Source organism: Aethalodelphis obliquidens, unplaced genomic scaffold (genome assembly GCF_003676395.1).
Source record: "Aethalodelphis obliquidens isolate GAN/ISIS:26980383/991018 unplaced genomic scaffold, ASM367639v1 scaffold80, whole genome shotgun sequence".
Taxonomy (NCBI): Eukaryota; Metazoa; Chordata; class Mammalia; order Artiodactyla; family Delphinidae; genus Aethalodelphis; species Aethalodelphis obliquidens.
In genome coordinates this window covers 78,291-98,378 of record NW_020838024.1, presented here as the reverse complement: position 1 = coordinate 98,378, position 20,088 = coordinate 78,291, and the positions used below count along the sequence as shown (strand labels likewise).

Sequence of the window (20,088 nt, the reverse complement as noted above, 5' to 3'; positions counted from 1 at the left end):
GAACACAAATCAAGGAGAGACCAAGTGGAGGGAACAACTTAGTGAAATACTATGGGAAAAACTCAGAAAACAAAGAAATGGAGGAGGGAAAAAGGGAGAGAAGGCAACTGACCTTAACCCTAGAGAAACTGGGATCTAGATAGAAATAAATGGAGAATAGACAAGGGAAAAAGAAAGGTGTCCAACAGATTCCTAGAAATAGATGTTTAAACCACTCCCATTCCAAAAAGTTCTGTATGTACAATGTCCATTATGGTTAGTAGCTACTAGCCACACACAGGTGGCTGTGAACATGGAAATATGGCTAGCCTGAATTGAGATGTGCTATAAGCATAACATACACACTTGATTTCAAAGATTTAGCATGAAAAAATATTAAATATCTCATTAATATTTTATACTTACATAAAATGATAATAATGTGGATATACTGGACTAAAGAAAATATATATTAAAATAACTTCACTTTTACTTTTTTTTAGTGTGGCTACTAGAAATTTAAAATTACATATGTGGCTCACATATATGTCTACTGCATAGTGCTACTGTAGATTTTTAAGATGGCTTTAGTACCCATTCTGGTGCCAAAGTGGAATAACAGAAATCATTGCCATTCTTACATTCATTCCCAACTTTCAGAATCCCAGTTGTCAAGAGATTCGGAACTACATATCTAGATGTCAACCTGATTGTGACAGGACCCATGAGTTCAAACAGGACAAAAACCTCTACTAATTGTTTTTAACAGTTAAATCTAGGCAAGTGGTAAGACGTATTATTATTAGGGTTGGGTGAAGAATGATGACATAAAACTGGGAAATTTAATAGAGGGAGTGAAACCAGGAGATGCCATTTGCAACTGTGGAACAACTCTAGGTCTTAAAAACTTGCTATTATCTGACTAGCACACTGAAGAAATGTATTTGAAGACTTTCATTACATTGATAAAAATGAAAATATACACAGGGTTATTTTTTTAAACATCTTTATTGGAGTATAATTGCTTTACAATGGTGTGTTAGCTTCTGCTTTATAACAAAGTGAATCAGTTATACATACACATGTGTTCCCATATCTCTTCCCTCTTGCGTCTCCCTCCCTCCCACCCTCCCTATCCCACCTGTGGTCACAAAGCACCGAGCTGATCTCCCTGTGCTATGCGGCTACTTCCCGCTAGCTATCTATTTTACGTTTGGTAGTGTATATATGTCCATGGCACTCTCTCGCTTTGTCACAGCTTCCCCTTCCCCCTCCCCGTATCCTCAAGTCCACTCTCTAGTAGGTCTGCGTCACAGGGATATTTTTGAAAACCCCTTCACAAGCACTCATTCAGTGTTTTTGAAAGTTGTTTTTAAAAAAATCACTTTGTCATCCCTCATACAAAATAAGTTTCTCATCTGTTATATAAAAATAAAATGCCAGAATATTTCAAAGTTTCACTAAGAAAAAATAAATGCATATCTATGTTTCCCTAACTATGAAAAGAAAAAAAAACTAATCTATTTTGTAAATATTTATCAGACAACACCATACTGAAAAAAACAACTTGGTTACATAGTGACAATATTCTTATCCCCTTCTATTTCTATGAAATAAAATCAAATCCAAGCCACAGTCTAACTACCAGGTAGCAGAGAATTAAACATTTTGGAAGGATTAAAACAGTGCCACTCAAACTTTAATGTACACCCAAATTCACCTGAGATATTCATTAAAATGTAGATTCTCACTCAGTAGGTCGGGGGGGGGGGTCAAAAACTGTACATATCAAACAAGCTCCAAGGTGACACCAATGCTGCTGGTATATGGATCACACTTTGAGTAGTAAGGGGTTATAACAAACAATTATTCCTACATTTAAAATGTACAACAGGGAACTATACTCAGTATTTTGTAATAGCCTATAAGGGAAAAGAATCTGAAAAAGAATACATATATATGTGTATGCATATATATGTAACCTGAACCACTGTGCTGCACACCTGAAACATGACATTATAAATCAACTCTACTTCAACAAAAATTTAAAAATAAAAAAATAAAATAAAATGTATAACAGTTTATATTTAGTAAACTAAAAAGGGAAAAAAATTTTCCCAAAGAAAGCATTTTGCTCTCTATTTATGGCATCACCTCAAATAAAGGCATTTTAGTGTTTCCAAGAGTTGGCTGTCCAGCATTACCAGGCTCAAAAGCACACCAATCCATCTATCAAACTTGGGAATTCTTGGCTGCTAACAGAGATCAAGTCAATATTTATCTGGGACAAGGGCCCCTACATTTATCTTGAGCTCTAATTGAGATCCAGATAATGGGAATAGAGTATTAGGGAAAGAGAGAGGAAGTTGTAATACTTCTCTGGAAATTATTATACCTATGAAAAGCAACACACACGTACTTATGTACAAACATATTTATCCTATAGTATCACATAAAAATGAATATAAAAAGGCAAAAGAAATACATCATTCTGTGAATAATAGTGGAGATTGAATTATGGACTTCTCAGTGTTTTTTTTACTTTATTCGCTTCTGAACCTACCAAATTTTTTACAACAAGTATATAATGCTTCCCATTATTCAAATATACTTTTAAATTTAAAAACATATGACAAAAATCCATGAGAAGCAGCAGAGGAAAGCACTAATACTGAAGGAATACTCAAGAATTTCTTGTTAATGGTGGTTAAGAAGCATCTAAAAAGTACAACAAGGAAAAAAGAATTTAAGATGGTAATACAAAGAATGAAGTTACTTACCTTAGTAAAGTTATTCAGATGGCCTAGCTTTCTCATATTTGATACTCCTTGCAATTTGGCCACATTTTGGAGAATCTCCCTTAAGTTATCAGAAGGTTCTAAAACAGACAAAAGAAATTTAACATAATTTTAAAAGAGTATTTTCTTAACCAAACACACAAACCGTGTAGTATTAAAACTTCGCAACTTTGGCTCTTGGCTTCTTTAAAGTCTTACACTCTCTCTGAAATCTATCTACTTAGGAGACTTCAAAGTCCATGTGGATGAGTCACATGTGGATGACTCTACTCCACTTATACCTATGGTGCAACTCTGTGTATCATCACCTGGAATTATTCAACCACTCATTCTTAAATTTCAACCCCAACCCCAAGCACAACTTTCACTTCTGGCCACAATGTACTGACACAATAGTAACAGGCACCAAAAATACTGTCCTATTTGAATCAACCAAAAAACTGAACAAAACATATAAAATGATAGTTCAAGACACTGGACATCAAGAAGTAAAGAAAAATAATCCCTGAGAAATGAGAAATAAACAAGCATGCTCTACAACTGCCCCAGCTTACTGTCTTTAGAGAGTTTCCAGGCCTTGGTGCTGAGAGGAGAAACCCAAACTGTCTGAGTTGAAGAGACAGAGCTCAGAGTCCCAGTAGACCAAAAAGTGTTAGAGAAGAGAGCACTGCACAGAGAGAGAACACTGGACATCTGCAAAGGGATCCCTTATGTAGTCAATATAGCAATGATTGGTGCATGTTTGTGAGGAAATTACCACTCGAAAGAATTAAAGGGATGAGTACCTTGTGTTCACACAGGGCAGAACAAGCAGTGCTTGTTCCTAATGTCCATATTGAAAACCTTCATAGTGCATGGGGCATTGGTTACAGTATTCAGAAAAGTCTTGGCTTAGTGGTGGGGAACAATCAGATATAGACTAAACATTTCTTTGATCCCACCTAACAAATCTCCAAAGCAAGACTTGAAAGAATTAAACTGTTTCCAAGTGACTAAAATGTGTCTCAGACCAAAGCTCAAGAAGTATCATAAGAACAGAAAAAATAGGGAACACCTAATGAAGCAAAATTTACAATGATTAGCATCCAAATATCATCAGACATACAAAGAAGCAAAGTCATACTATGACTCATAGTAAGCAGAAAAATTAATCAACTGAAAATGACCCAAAACTGAACTGTTAGAATCAGCAGAAAAGGACATTAAAACAGTTTTTATAACTGTATTCTATATGTTCAAAAACTTAGGGAGAGGCATGAAAAGTATAAAAAGCACTCAAATTGAATTTCTGGAGATGAAAACTACAATGTCTCAGATGTAAATATACTGGATGGGAATAAAAGCATAACAGCTTTTACAGAAAGTAAGAATTGTGAATTTGAAGACAAAGCAATAAAAACTAACCAAAATGTAACAGAAAGGGAACAAAAACTAAATGAAAAGACTATCAGTGAACTATGGAGCTTCAAGCAGCCTAACACAATTACAATATGTGTAACTGGAGTCCTCAAAGGAAAAAATTAGGCGATAGAAGAATTGAGGAAATAATAGATGAAAACTTTCCAAATTTGATCAAAATAAGCCAATAAATCCAAGAAGCTCAATCAACCCCAAGCACAAGAAACAGGACCAAAACTAGACCAAGGCACATCATAATCAAATTGCTCAAAACCACTGGTAGAGAAAAGTCTTAAAAGCCACCAGATAAAAAACAGAGGAATAAGAAGAATGACAAATTTCTCGTGGAAAACAGGCAAATGAGAAGACAGTGAAGCAACATCTTTAAAATACTGAAAGAGGGACTTCCCTGGTGGTCTAGTGGTTAAGAATCCGCCTTCCAATGCAGGGGACATGCGTTCGATCCCTGGTCCCTGGGTTCCCTGGGGAACTAAGATGCCACAGGGCAACTAAGCCTGCACACTCTAGAGCCCATGCACCACAAGTAGAGAGCCCTGTGCACCGCAACTAGATAGAAGACCATGCACCGCAACGAAGAGCCCGCACACCACAACTAGAGAGCCCACAGACTCTACAGCCCGCACACCACAACTACAGGGAAGCCTGAAGCCTGCATGCGATGAAGATCCCACGTGCCGCAACTAAGACTCAACTCAGCAGGTATAAATAAATAATTTTTTTAAAAAAAGGCTCATCTATATAACAGGGCACTATGCAGTGATTAATGACCTGTGTGAGATTATTTCAAAAAAAAAATACTGAAAGAAAAAAAAAAAAGCTTTTAAAATGTAAAAACCATTCTTAGCTCACTTGTTTTACAAAAACAGGCCAAAGCCAGAAATTGCCCTGTGGTTGGTAGTCTGCCAACCCCTGGAATAGAGTGTCAATATTCCTGAAGCTATTTTTCTATTAATATATTCAGCATCCTATTTGCTTTAAACAAAAGCACAATCTAAAGAAGAAAAAAAACCTGTTACATTACGGGTATTTTAGTTTAAGAACCATTATGCCTTCCTTTGAGATGTTTAGATGTTAACACAGAACTAAGATGCTATTTGTTTTGAATCAGTCTTTTCCTCAGCAAATGAAACTGGTCACATTGTTCTATAAATTTACCTTGCATCTGCCTACATCCCGCCATTCTATTATACTCAGTGTAAGCCATGACAACCATAAATTGGTTAGTGTCAAACCACTAAGCATATTACATAACCCAGTTATTTCCAATCACTTAGAAATGACTACATACTCAGATCATTCATTTGATTTCTGAGCATTTCCTACAAATTTCGCATTTTTTTTTAAACTCCAATGAAATTCTATCTACTTTTAAATGGTTTAGCGTATGACTTTAAAATTAGTGACTCTTTTAGGTTGTCTTAAATATGGAATGAAAACAGCTCACCATTGGGTGGGATCAGAGCTCATTAAAAAAACTGCAAGGGACCATGAATAGATCACTGCTAGTACTCAGTAATATCTTTTTGTTATAAATGGTATCTGTTTGGAGACATTGAGGAAGAAAAATTATGAGTAAGCCAATGATTTTTAAATGATTTAACTATACTTGCGAACTTAATACAATTTTTATAACAACCCTTACAGTAATTCAGAACCTACAGTAGTTTGCAAAACCAGAGTTAAGGATCTTTAAAGCCAGTGTGAAATCCACCTAATGGAAATATATAACCTAACCATTTTACATCAATTTATCATTAAATTGTCAGGCATCAAACAGTTTCGCTAACGTGAGGACACAGTTACTACTATGCAATGTGATAGGACTCATAGTTAAGATGATTAGTCTGAAGATATATTCTTCACAAAGGCTTGCATATTTCTAATTATTGCCTATTTTCTAAGTACAAACTGATTGCAGACATTTTTAAAAAGCCACAATTTTGTGACAAAAATAAAATCTCGAGTCTGAGTTCATTCGTTCAGAAACATTAATTGAACACCTATATGGTCAGGTACTGTTTTAAGTACTGGGAAAATACATCAATGAGCAAGACAGATCGTTCCTTACTGGACCTTACATACAAATGGAAGAAAACTGATAAACAACAACAACAAAAACCCCTATGCACACAATATGAAAATTGACAGATGGTGAGAAGCCAATATTGGGTCAAATCTTTGCCTGATGAATAATGACATATAATGAACCTAACATACAATGCAGGTGTTGTTGTCAATCCAAATCAAAATGAATCAGCCTTTCTTCTTTGCCCTCTTTACCCCTTTCTCTTTTATATAATTAATTACCAGGAACACCCAACTAGAATTGTAATACGGAAGAATTTCAAAGTTTCTTCATAATATATTTCCTGAAAGACAGAACATGTTTCCTCCCAGAAACTATGTTACTTCCTAGACCAATTCAAAAATAGTATTCAGGGCCATTTTAGACATGAAACACTATGTAATGCTCATGTGCTACAATGTTCCTATGAGGAACTCTAACTTGAAATATTAGGGTAAAGTTCCCCTGGTAACTTTAAGAAGTCCCTGGTTTCTTCCTTACATGCTAGATTAGGAGTATACAAACTTTTTAATTAAAAAAGGCCCAGACAGTAAGTATTTTATGCCATAAACTCTCTTCTTCTGTTGTAACCTCAACTCTGTTGTAACCAAGAAAGCAATAGTAGAAAATACATAAGTAAATGAATGTGGCTATGTTTCAGTAAAACAGACCTGGCCTCATGAGCTGTAGATTGCCAGCTCCTATGCTAGACAGTCAGAACTTAAACTATATGAGCAAGCTGAGATCAGTGTGCTTTTTATTGGCTGGGGGCAGGGACGGGGAGAGACTTTGGGGACAGGGGAGAGACTTTAAGGAGAGGTTTACCTCTCTTTATTTCTTCCTATTCTCACTTAATGTTTCCAGTTCAGCCTCTCCAAAACTGTGCTATGTGAGAAGTATTGATATAAAGCACAAATGAGATAATCCACTAGGATTTCTCTGAAGCCCAGTAGTTTAGCCCAGAGCTGCATTAAGGGAAAAAAGCGGGGGTGGGGGTGGGGGGGTGGCCGGGGATGTGGCTAGGAAAAAGAGAAAAAAAAGTTGTGGCTAGCTGGCTATGATGGCCAACCATTCAAATGCAAGGAAGCAAAACACAAAAGAACTGCTAAAATTACAGTTGCTCTTTTCCTCTTATTGTGTAACTTGTAAGTCCTATGAGTGTTCCCAATGACTCTTTCTGGAGGTAATGGAATAACTATAGCCAATATCCAGCAATTTAATATTATATAAGCACATACACGTATATACAGATACATATATACATACAGAAAACCACCAAGAGAAAACTACAGTAAAAAAAACCTTTCATCTATATCTCTATACATCTACAGACATATACACACATACATAAATATATTCTTTCCCCCTTTAGCTTAATTCTCCATGTATGTGCACATATGCACACGCACACACGTATATGTATATATATATGTGAGTAAACATGCATTTATTTTAAAATGTTTTCAATATGTACTGCTTTGTAACATGCTGCAATAAATCATATTAATAGCTTTACCTGTCAAAAAATATACAACATAAAATTGATTTTTAAATAAAGTTAGTTTCAAGTACACATAGTAAATTAATAACCAAAAACTACTCGCATACATCTATTTGGGAATAATAGAAAGAACTCTGAAATAAAAAAGAACTGGATTCAAATCTAGCTTAATCACCTACAAACCATGTAACCTTAGACTAAGTCACTAAACCTCACAGGCATCCATTTTCTCATACCTATAGTGAATATACTAATTACCTAACCTAGAAGGCATTGTTACAAGGTGTGAGGTGCAACTTACTTAGCACAGTGCCTAGCCCAGAACAGATATTCAATAAATAGTAGCAACTATAATTAAAATTAGTTATTATTCGCTTAGCAAAAACAATTTTTATGGATCAATCATGTGAAAGTTATGTGGCTAGCCCAGGCAAATGCTTAATTCACATATTAGTGTGTCTAAATTAATGAATTTTGGTTACATTTTAGTGCATTACTTTTATTTTTTTAATAAATTTATTTTATTTATTTATTTTTGGCTGCATTGGGTCTGTTGCTGTGCGTGGGCTTTCTCTAGTTGCAGCACGCAGGGGCTACTCTTGGTTGCAGTGCGCAGGCTTCTCATTGCGGTGGCTTCTCGTTGTGTAGCGCAGGCTCTAGGCGTGCGGGCTTCAGTAGTTGTGGCTTGTGGGCTCTAGAGTGCAGGCTCAGTAGTTCGGGCGCACGGGCTTAGTTGCTCCGCGGCATGTGGGATCTTCCCAGACCAGGGATTGAACCCGTGTCCCCTGCATTGGCAGGCGGATTCTTAACCACTATGCCACCAGGGAAGTCCCGTGCATTACTTTTATGATCCAAGATCTGCTCATTTTTGAAGTAAAACTTTTATTGTCTTATTTGCCTTCTTGAAAATGTCAGAGGAATTAGGAGTGGGAGCACAGTTGAGCAATATTTTCTGTGATTTATTTGTGAATATACATGAACAAATGCTAGTAAGCAACAAGCTAGAAAAGTTGGGTGCATAAGAATTTAATAAAATTAAACATGACTACATAAATTGGATATGTATTTAATTATATATTTAATATTATCTATGATTACTGTGAGCAGACATAAAGGATTAAAAGTATATGGCAGGGCTTCCCTGGTGGCGCAGTGGTTGAGAGTCTGCCTGCCGATGCAGGGGACAACGGGTTCATGCCCCAGTCCGGGAAGATCCCACAAGCCGCAGAGCGGCTGGGCCTGTGAGTGATGGCCGCTGAGCCTGTGCATCCGGAGCCTGTGCTCCGCAACGGGAGAGGCCACAACAGTGAGAGGCCCGCATACTGCAAAAAAAAAAAAAAAAGTATATGGCATAACTATAGTTGGTATTACCTCTGTAAAAGCCAGCAGCAAATCTGTCTCCTCTACCAGCAAGGACACTGGGAGTACACCTTCTCACCATTACCCACAGGTCCAAAAGTTGAGGAAGCACCGCTTCAAACTCTCTAACATTTCCTGAAATTCTAACAATTATTAATATCAAAGAGTTATATAATTTAGTAGGGAAAGGATCTATCCCAATGATAGCATCCTGGAAAAAGGGCCTTCCTTTTATCTATAATGCAGAGGAACTCAAAACTTCCTAAGAGAGCCTATTCTATTCCATCTTTGATAGAGGAGTCGAATATTGTCTCTTATACTGATGCCAAACTCTGTCCCTTTGTAATTTTCATCGATTTGCTCTGGATTAACAATCTGGAATGCAAAACAAGTATTATCTACCCTCACATACTGAAAATAATAATTTTTCCTCTCAAGCAACTGTAGCAGATAACCTTTTTAATCTTTGGTATATTTTAAATATAAATACTGTAGTAGAGATAGGCAAGGAAAACCTATCAATTACTACTGCAAGTAAATCAGTTTAGTTATAACGTTTTTGTGTGTGTGGTACGCGGGCCTCTCACTATTGTGGCCTCTCCCGTTGCGGAGCACAGGCTCCGGACGTGCGGGCTCAGCGGCCACGGCTCACGGGCCGAGCCGCTCCACGGCATGTGGGATCCTCCCGGACCGGGGCACGAACCCACGTTCCCTGCATCGGCAGGTGGACTCTCAACCACTGTGCCACCAGGGAAGCCCTTCTAACTTTCTTAAATGTTAGGTTTATTATACTAAAAATTGAACACTTTCGTAGGGCTACTTTAGAAGAATGATGGACATGAAGCACCTCTTGAGAGTGAATGATGCGTACAGAGGCAAGACTACACAGACAGCAAGATGGCACTAGGTTTCTTCAGCCTGGCATGCCCTTTGTTTCCCTACCCAATTTGGAGGAAATCCTCACTCTTCAGAAGTCTTACTCAGATGTGTAAAGGTTTTCCTTAACCTACAAGCTCCCTTCTTTATGTTCTCATGATACATTCTTCATACCACTATTGCAGCAGTTATGACAGAACACATATCTCAACTGCCTAGGTTCTAACTTATACCTATTGTGCCAGTGTAATTATTAATACCACCTCCTTTCACTCCCCAAAGTATCCCAGGTTGTATTATAAATGACATGACCACCATAAGAGCAGACAGTTAAAATTCAACGACTGTTTGTAAAATTTTCTTACAACTAGATCTTTTCTCTATCTCCTTTTCCCAGAGGCTGGAAGAGAACAGTTTTGTTTGGGTTCCTGTTCCAGTATCCTACTCTTATCAATACAATTTTGTAAGAAGAGGTTAAGGCAGTTTCCGCTGATCTGCAACATTTTAAGATTGTCTTCCCAGTGACCCAGGGGTTCAGGTCTCTTTTGCTCCACTTCAATTTTGGATTTAAAATTACCTCATTTTATACATTCCTCTTTCTATTTTTACAAAAATATGTCTTTTTTCTATAATCCCAAAGAATTGCTCATTTTGAATGATTTCAAGGGAAAAAGATAAAAACACTAATGGGGGTGGCAGAAATGTCCTTCTTGAGGCTTCTCATTTGTACCTTTGACTGGATAAATTAAACAAGTGACATCTACCAGTTCACTGATGTGATCATTTAAAAGTTATATGAACAAAAATCATGTCTTTAATTGCTTTATTACAAGCATGTCATTATATAACTGTAAGATACAGACCAGGTCTGACCTAGGCATAAAACATTAAAAATAAAGTCAGCTGGAAATAGTTAATAATTCACTTGAACAGAACTTCAATTAAAAGTTGTATGGGGCTTCCCTGGTGGCGCAGTGGTTGAGAGTCTGCCTGCCGATGCAGGGGACACGGGTTCGTGCCCCGGTCCGGGAAGATCCCACGTGCCGCAGAGCGGCTGGGCCTGTGAGCCATGGCCGCTGAGCCTGCGTGTCCGGAGCCTGTGCTCCGCAAAGGGAGACGCCACGGCAGTGAGAGGCCCACGTACCGCAAAAAAATAAATAAATAAAAAATAAAAGTTGTATGGATATATAATATCAATAATTAGAATACTGTCTATAATCTTTATTTCAAATCATTATTTTGAATAAATCACAAAATAAATCGATACAAATGGCTTAAAATACTTCTAAGTTTCAAATGACAGAATATTCCTCCCAATTTTCCTTAAATATTTTCTGTAAAGAATAAAATAACAATGACATTATATAGTGGGGACAGTAGAGTGGGAACACAGGTTTCCCCTCTAGATTGTATTTAGTCATTTTATTACTTATATAACTGAAAGTACAAATGTCTCCTACAATGTATAGTTTTGATCTATCCTGGGAGTAGCTTTATATTTAGATTCCTAAGTTTTATTCAACTGTACATTTCAGGGCTCACCAGAAGCCATATACTGTGCCAACTGCTTAGGTGAGGAATATTAATAAATACAAGATACGGTCTCAGCCCTGGAGATCAAAATTAAATGGGAATAGAGGTATATATAACACTTCATAGTAATACTATGGGAATAAGATAAAAGGAGGATGTTTGATAGAGACTTCACTTAGACTGTATGACAAGTGAAGACAGGAAAACTGTCTTGTTCACACATGCATCCCCGGCCTGGAAACAATGCCAGGCACATGGTGGGTGCTCAATAAACACTGGGTAAGAAAGACTGAGCAAAAGAGTGAGACAGTTATTTGGGGATGGATTGACATGGGAACTGATTCTTGACCATAAGCAATAAGTTTTCTAGGCATATACAACAGGAAAAAGCAGAATGTACACAACAAGTAAACATGAAAAAAATATGGTATTTTCTCAAGGAATGGCAAGAAATTCAATATTCCCAAGAAAACAAGATGATAGGAAATATAGGAAAGTGGAGCTTCATTCCAATGGCCTTATAAGATATACTACGAAATTTAGACATCTTTGGGCAATGGATAATTATTAAGGAAGACATTTATGCAAGTGGATGGCATGATCAACTCTGTGTTTTAGAAAGACTGTAGGGGAGAAGAAAGTCAAGTTTAAATAGAGGTTACAAAAACCTTCCATGTAAGAAACTTCATCAGTAATGGATTAGAGCTGGAAGGAAAGGCAGGAGGAGGAATCAAGGATGAATCCAGGATTCTAGATTGGATATACTGATGTATGACACTATTTACTAATAAGTAATCCTAGAGCAAGTATAGATTTAGGGGAATTTTTTTTACCATTTGTAGTAAGCATATACACCAAAAATAACAAAAAACACCTTACATGTTATACCTTAAAATGATGAGACAAAATAATTGACTATTTGGCCTGCATCGGAAACAGACTTACAGACCAGTGGTTTTCAAACCTGTGTTTCTAAGAAATACATGAATTATAAGAAACACTGATTCCAGAATCAATATGCCTGGAAAGTGACCCACATTTGTACCATTTGTAGGAGGCACCCCAGTCATTCTTATGCACACTGAAATTTGAAAGATGCTATAAAGACTACCACAATGTCATGTAACTAGATTCTGATATCCCTTTGGATTTATCTGATCTGAACTTTTGAAGAACAGATAAGAGCTACTCTATGAAATATGCTTCTGTATCATTTTCAAATAAGAATATATTACAATGTGAAATAATATCCAGACACAAAAATAACTATTAGTACATTATATGCTACAATATACTGTGCTAATATTTTTACATGAAAAATCTGTTTTAATCTCCATACGAACCATAGAAGGTAGGTGCTATTATTATCCTCCTCATGCTAAAAAGAGTCTTAGAGACATTAATTCACTTGCCTGAAGTCACACAAATACCAGACATGGTAATAAGATTTGAACCTAACCAATCTGACTCTAGAGTCTATCTCACTCCCCAAAATGCAATCGCCCTACAGTCTACCTCATTATACTGTTCTGCCTTTCAAAGGAGAATGTACCTTCAGTGTACACACCAGTTTGCAATTATACATTTACTTGTATGATTGGTTGACATTTATCTCCCTGTAAGTCAGCTTTGGTTCACCATTATGGTGTCATCCTAATACCTAGAATGATGTCTGACACACAGTAACCACCCCCCAAAAATTTTATTGAATGTCCCAGGTCACACTGTGAATATTAAAACACAAGAATTTACAATGGAAATACTGTCTTATGATTATAATAACAATAACTGTAGAAGAGATGTATATAAAAGAGGAGCAGATAAGAAAGATCACACTGCTTTAATGTATCTATTTTTCAAATTCTGAGGACCAAAACAAATTTACTCCCCCAAAACCTAACCATAAGTAACGTCTTTCTATTGCTTTGAAAAGGAATCTCACCTTCTAAGGTAAGAACATACCTATTTAATATAATTAGCAATGTAACTGCCAGGACCCATTCAAATTTGTCAAATATAAAAATTTTAAATGACAATGTCTAGAAAAGGTAGAAATTTGAGCCTGCCATTTACCTTCAGAAAATCACCTTCCTGATCTTTGTCTACACACCCCCTCCCTCCAAGCATTATATCGATATTTACATTCATACCAGCACTAGAAATCATGTCCCCAGGTTGTACTAATTAGATAAAGAACTAAAGCCTAACTATTTACCTAATAATCTTCTAATCATTCCATCATTATCTGTTTTTAAATGGTAAGTAATTTGTGAATTTTTAAAGATTTTTCTGGTAAAGATGGCTTAGATGTTTGTGGTGGAAAATGAAGAAGAGCTGCTTGTTAGGAAAAAAAATATGAAGTGCTTTCTTAGAGTTCATCTCTTTCCCTTTTTCACAATAAAATTAGAGATCAGTAGAATAACTGATAACTTAGAGATAACTGTAGTACAGAGATAACTTAGAGATAACTGTAGTACAGAACTGTAACCAAATTCACAAAGCACTTTTACTTTATACACACGTACAAAGTATACACAAGTATATACAAAGAATACACAAAGGACATTCACCAGGCTACAGAAAAGATTCAAAGAATCTTTGTCATGGCATTTATTTTAATGCTATTTTTCTGCAGAAAAACAGTATGAAAAGTACTGTCTGCAATTAGAACATTTTCTAATGTTAGTAAAAATAACTAAAAGCAATTAGTATATAAAGATTACAATCACTGGATGTTCTGCTAAAACTTCTATGTCTTAATCTATTAAATCATTAGGTTTCCACAGTCCCCTAATTAGAAATCTTTTATTGTAAGAGAAAAATTCTGTTTCTCTCTGAAACAATTCACTATGTAAATGAACCCTGTAAAAGAACTGAACAGCTGTGCCTAAAAGCTGAGGCAATTAATTGTTATATACACCCAGCCTATTAGATTTATTTACAAAGTTAGTTGTACATTTTGCTTGTACAGCTACTTTCACGTTTTTTATGAAACATGACTATAGTTCAGATCACTTGTCTGACAGGTGGCTTCTATGAATGTAATTAAGGACTTCCCTCTTAGAAACTAATAAAGGAGCAAAGAGTACAAATACACTTTGGCTGCAAGACACAATTTGAGTGTGGGTTAGAAATCTGAAAAATGCTATTACAATGTTATTTTCTAACCTTTCCATTTGTATTCTTGGTTCTACATCTTACTGCCTAATTCCAGTATTTCCATCATTTAATTATTCACTATTTCTCATTGACCTAAGTCTCTCACTAGTTTTTACCCATCTTTTAAAAAAAAAAATGCTTCTGCCCACTGTTTCCCATTTTTTGAAGTGACATTACACCTTTCTTCTACCAAATCTCTCTGAGGCTCAAGTTAATTAATTCTTACCTCATCTTCTAAATTCTACCCATCAGGTATCTAGGCCACCATTCCACTAAAGTTGTTCTCTACGAGTTTACTATTTACCCAATACAAAGGCTTTTTCTCAGCTTTTCAAACTCCCTGACTTTTCCATTAGAGAACTACTGGCCAATGCTAACCAAATTCACCTTCTCTCCCTTGGTTGCTATAATTCACTGTCTTGGTCTTCTTCATACCTATTTTTCACTGTTCCTTGAGTACTTCTCTCAAAGGTCTGCATTCCCTCCTCCTATTCTATACTCTTTAATATTACCTGAAGTTGTATCATTTGCCCTCAGGTTTCTCTTTTCACTGTCTCCATAACTCTTAACAAATTCAATACAATGCCTCAAAATTTCAATTCTACAGTGTATCTTCAATTAAAGAAACAAATATCTGTTTTTATGTTTGGTGGTCTGTCTACGTTGAATTCAGTATGTCCTGTGATCAAATTAATTCATCCTTTAAGGGAAAAAAAAAAAAAGCTTTCCAAAATTTCCTTCTTTAGGCAATAGTAATATTGTCTGAACTAGAAAATTACGTTCAGGTAGTCAACAAATATCATTGAGACATCTTAGCATATGTATCTTCAGCACCTCTTCTACAGACTATATCACAACAGTATCTTATTTTTATACTACTACTAAGTTCTGAATCAGTGCCTTGCTGATATTGCCGTATTTGGCATTGTTTATGTTTTTATGGTTATATACATCAAAGAAGACACACCTCACCTAAAATTATCAAGACAAAAACATATTGACTACTCTGGAGTCCCATGCATATGGGAAACACATGATAAATTAAGCTTTTTCATGAACCTTGGGCAATGGTGATCTTAATTGTGCAAAAATGCCATAATATACAATTGATCTGTGTAATTCAAGTGCAAACAAGTCCTCTAGTTACAAATTTACTACTTGTTATTCTTCTGTACATTCCACTTGGGCATGCATAAATAATTGCATTAACACCAATAATCAAAATCTAAAAGTAAATTTACAAATGCTGTTTGAATTTTAACCTTTAAAAGCTCTGAACTATTATAAATATAACAATATAATGCATTTCTTTGGTTATATCTTGCATGAACAGGAGGTCTGAATATGATCCACCCTAACTGCTAATATTTTTATATTTATTTATGCATTCTGATAGTGCTTTTAAACATAATTCTTTCCATACTTCTACTATACGACCTTCAGATGATCCTTCATCGGACATGCTGGGGTTAGATAGGTTTAGGAATTCAAATTTTTTTTAATTTTAAAGGTAATATACCACAGATTTAACAATCCCAACAAGGTTAGGGGCAGTATTACATATTCACATACAGTAATATTTTTTAGATGAACATGTGAGGAGACACACTGAGATAATATAAATTCTGGTCAGGTTTTGCTGCCAAATGAGTTTAGGTCAGGTTACGTTTTGTCAGGTCACATTATTTCTGAAAAACAGCTTTCATTTTCAGAGTTTTTGGTTTTTCAAAATTGTGGATAAGAGATTGTGGGTCTGTACAATTAATATTACCAACAGTCCAGATCCTTCATTCTTTTCTACAACAAAGTCATTGAAAGTCACTTTTTCCATTCTCCCAATGACACAAAATATGCCAATATTGAAGTATAAATTTAGATCTCCTTATTCAAGTTGGATAAAGTTTAATACGAAATAAACCATATCACTCCAGGAAAAAAACTTGTTTGTCAGCACAGAGAATTTAACCCCCAACAAAAAACTTTTCTACCAATTCAGAATAAAGACTTATTGTTTATGATAAAAATACTATTGGAAAGAAGGACTTCTGGCCTTCAGGGCAACTACCTGGCTACTAAAGTACATCTGTGAACTACCGACATGGGTACTACCTGGCAGCATGTTAGAAATGCAGACTCTTGGGCCCTCCCATACCTACCCAATCTGACTCTTCATTAAATCAACATCCCCAGGTGCTTCATTTGTACATTTACGCAGAAAACGTTAACCTAACAGGCCTAACTGCTTTTCCTTAAAAAGGTCTGCCTACCAGTTCAGTCACTGGCTTACATCCGGAAAAATACTTGCAGAGGTTTCCTACAGCCCTAACTGGTAAGAGTGGCTCACTGGGCCTAAACCATTTATGCAAACAATATGGTTTTTGCCAAACGTCTGCTTTCATTCTGTTAGTCTGGAATTTTGTTACCTGCCAGGCAGAGGCTGCCTACTTCTCAAGTCCTCAATAAAAACCCTGGGGCTGAGTCTCTAACAAACCTCCCTGGTGGACAATATTTCACGTGTTATCACAATTCATTGCTGGGAGAATGAAGCATGTCCTATGTGACCCCACTGGGAGAAGACACAAGACTCTTGTGCCTGGATTCCCCAAGATTTCATCCAATGTACCTTTCCTCTTTGCTAATTTTGCTTTGCATCCTTTTGCCATAATGAGTCTTCCTAGCAAATTACTGAGGTCGTGGGGACCTCCAAAACAAGACTAGAGCTTGAGAACCACTGCTGTAGAGCTTAAGTGCATGACTTGAGGAGTGTGGGCTTACCCCAAGACAAGGAATTCATCAGCCATAAAGTCTGATACACTGAGAAGAACACTCATGCAAAAGGGGCAGAGAACAAAGAAAAGTATCTCTGGGTAAAGCTGCAAACAGAAACAAAACAAATAAAAAGAGACTTCCCTGAGATTCTAAGCCAACCACAGGTGTCTTTGGAACCTAGATATATTCTTTTGCATGATCCAAAAAAAAAAATCTCAAAATGAGAATTTTAATTTAAAGTAGCCCTTGGTATACCATATTCCTGGGCAGCAGAAGCAAATTCAACCATCAACCACCACCTCAACCCACCCACCCACCCACCCAACTAGGTAGCCACCCTTAGTCTGAGTAACCTAAAAAATTTAAGTGCACAAGCAAAAATCATAAACACAGAAGGAAACGTGAAAACAAGCCACTATCAACAGAAACAATGAACAAAAAAATCTTAAAAGACTGTAAATATTAGAAGTACCATATACATAATACAAACAATGAAATAATTATGTTTTATATATCTAAAGCAGGGAGTTTGGCAAACTTGTTCCATTAAGGGTCAGACTAAGTATTTCAGGCTTTGAAAGGTATAAGGTCTCTTTCGCAACTAAACTCAGTAGCCGTAGCACCAAAGCAGCTGTAGGCAATACTTAAATGAGCACAGCTATGTCTCAATAAAACTATTTACAAATGCAGCATCTGTAAGCCTTACTTGCAAAATTTGCAGGCCATAACTTGCAAGCTTCTGGTTTAAAGGAAAGAAAGGACTGAAAATATGATTCAAAATTTACAAACATCCAAGCAGAACTTCTTGAAATAAAAATAGCATGATTGAAATTTTAAAAACTCATTGGGGGGATAAACAGAATAAACACAGCTGTGGGGAGAACTAGTGAACTGAAAGATACATCTGAAGGTATTATAACATGATCCCCAAGAAAAAAGGAGACAAAATACATGAAAAAATTTAAAAAACAAGAAAGATAATGAGAAAGTCTAACATGCATTTAATAAGAATTCCTAAACAAGAAAAAATGCAGGAGATGCACTACTCAAAAAGTCAGACTGAGAATTTTTCAAAATTGTTCAAAAACATGAAAAATACTTAGAATCAGGATGCCCAATGAATTTCAAAGTAGGACAAATAACCATCTAAACACATTTTATTCAAGATGTTTCAGACCAAAGCAAAAGAAATACTACAGACTGAAAAGACAGATTACGCAGAAAGAGAAGCAATATGACAGACATATTCAAAAAATTAAATTAAAAGTGTGTGAACCTTGTGTATGAATCCTGACTCAAAATGATATCTGTAAGACAATCAGGAAAATTTGAACACTAAATACTAGATGATATAAAGAAATCATTGTTAATTTACTTAGTTGTGCTAATAGTATTACAGTTATATATTTAAAAGTCCTTATCCTTTAGAAATACACACTGATGTATTTACAAATTAAATAATACTTGCCTAGGATTTGCTTTAAAATTATCCACAAAGGGAGGAGGAAGATTTACACATGAGGTAAGACTGCCCCATATGTTTACGATAGTTGAAGTAGGATAAGGCGTACATGAGGGTTCCTTATTTTTCTCTGTGTATGTGTATGTTTGAAATTTTTCATAATAGAATATTTTTAATGAAAGTCTGATAATCCCAAGTGTTGACAAAAGTATGGATCAAGAGCAACTCTTACATATTGCTACTATGATATACATATATTCTTTCATATAAGCAGTAATTCTACACCAAGTTATATAACCTAGAGTAACTTACGTATGAGTACCAGGATTCATGTACAAGACCATATATAAAATCATTGTTTATAAGAGCAAAAAACTACAACCAAATGTCCATGATTAAAAGAATGGATAAATCACTATTATTTATTTAATAACATTTGCCTTCTGGGTTTTCACCCTAGCACTTACCGACACTATACTAGGGTCTTTGAACAAATTTTCTCATGTAATACTTATACTTCAACGATACTATTTCTTGCCTACCTCTTCTAGTCTCACATCCTCCACTCTTCCTCTCCTCAAGCGCTTTCTTTCTCTGGTTCTTTCCTATCTCTGGGCCTTTGGATCAATATTTTATGTTCCTTCTACCTGTTGAAGACTTTCCCCCTACTTCTTCACTTGGTGCCTCCCCATTAGTCCTGGATCAACTAAATATCACTGCCTCAGAGAAGTTTTCTCTGACCAACCCCCTAACCACCTATCAACTCTCTTTCACATACTCCAATTTTACATTATTCAGAGCATTTATTCATACTTAAAATTCTGTGTTCACCTGTTTACTGTCTGTGTTCTCCTTACTAGAATATAAACTCCTCAGGGGAAGTATTCAATGTTTTTCACCACTGAATCACCAGCAAAAGAACAGTACCCAGCACACAGTTAAGGTAAATAAATATCTGTCAACTATGACTGAGGGAGGCAGGAGTGAACAAATTATTACAATATTACAAGAAAGGTAACATACAATATACTATAGAAGCCCAAAGAAGGAAGATATTCCACCCAGCTGAGGAAATTAAGATTAACTTTGTAGAAAATGTGTTTCTAGCTAGAGTGAAGAGAGTAGATTGGGAAAGGATAGAACTAGAACAGGGATAGTAGTTATGAAG

General features: G+C 36.0%; 1 protein-coding gene across 5 annotated transcripts in view; it reads right to left on the bottom strand.

Annotated features, from left to right (window-relative positions):
- RICTOR (RPTOR independent companion of MTOR complex 2) overlaps positions 1 to 20,088 on the bottom strand; it is a 127,695-nt gene that overhangs the window by 92,764 nt on the left and 14,843 nt on the right. For all 5 annotated transcript variants that reach the window (XM_027092723.1, XM_027092724.1, XM_027092726.1 and 2 more), the window contains exon 3: positions 2,760 to 2,857. In XM_027092723.1, the coding sequence (XP_026948524.1) occupies positions 2,760 to 2,857 (98 nt within the window). The remainder of the gene's footprint in view (positions 1 to 2,759; positions 2,858 to 20,088) is intronic.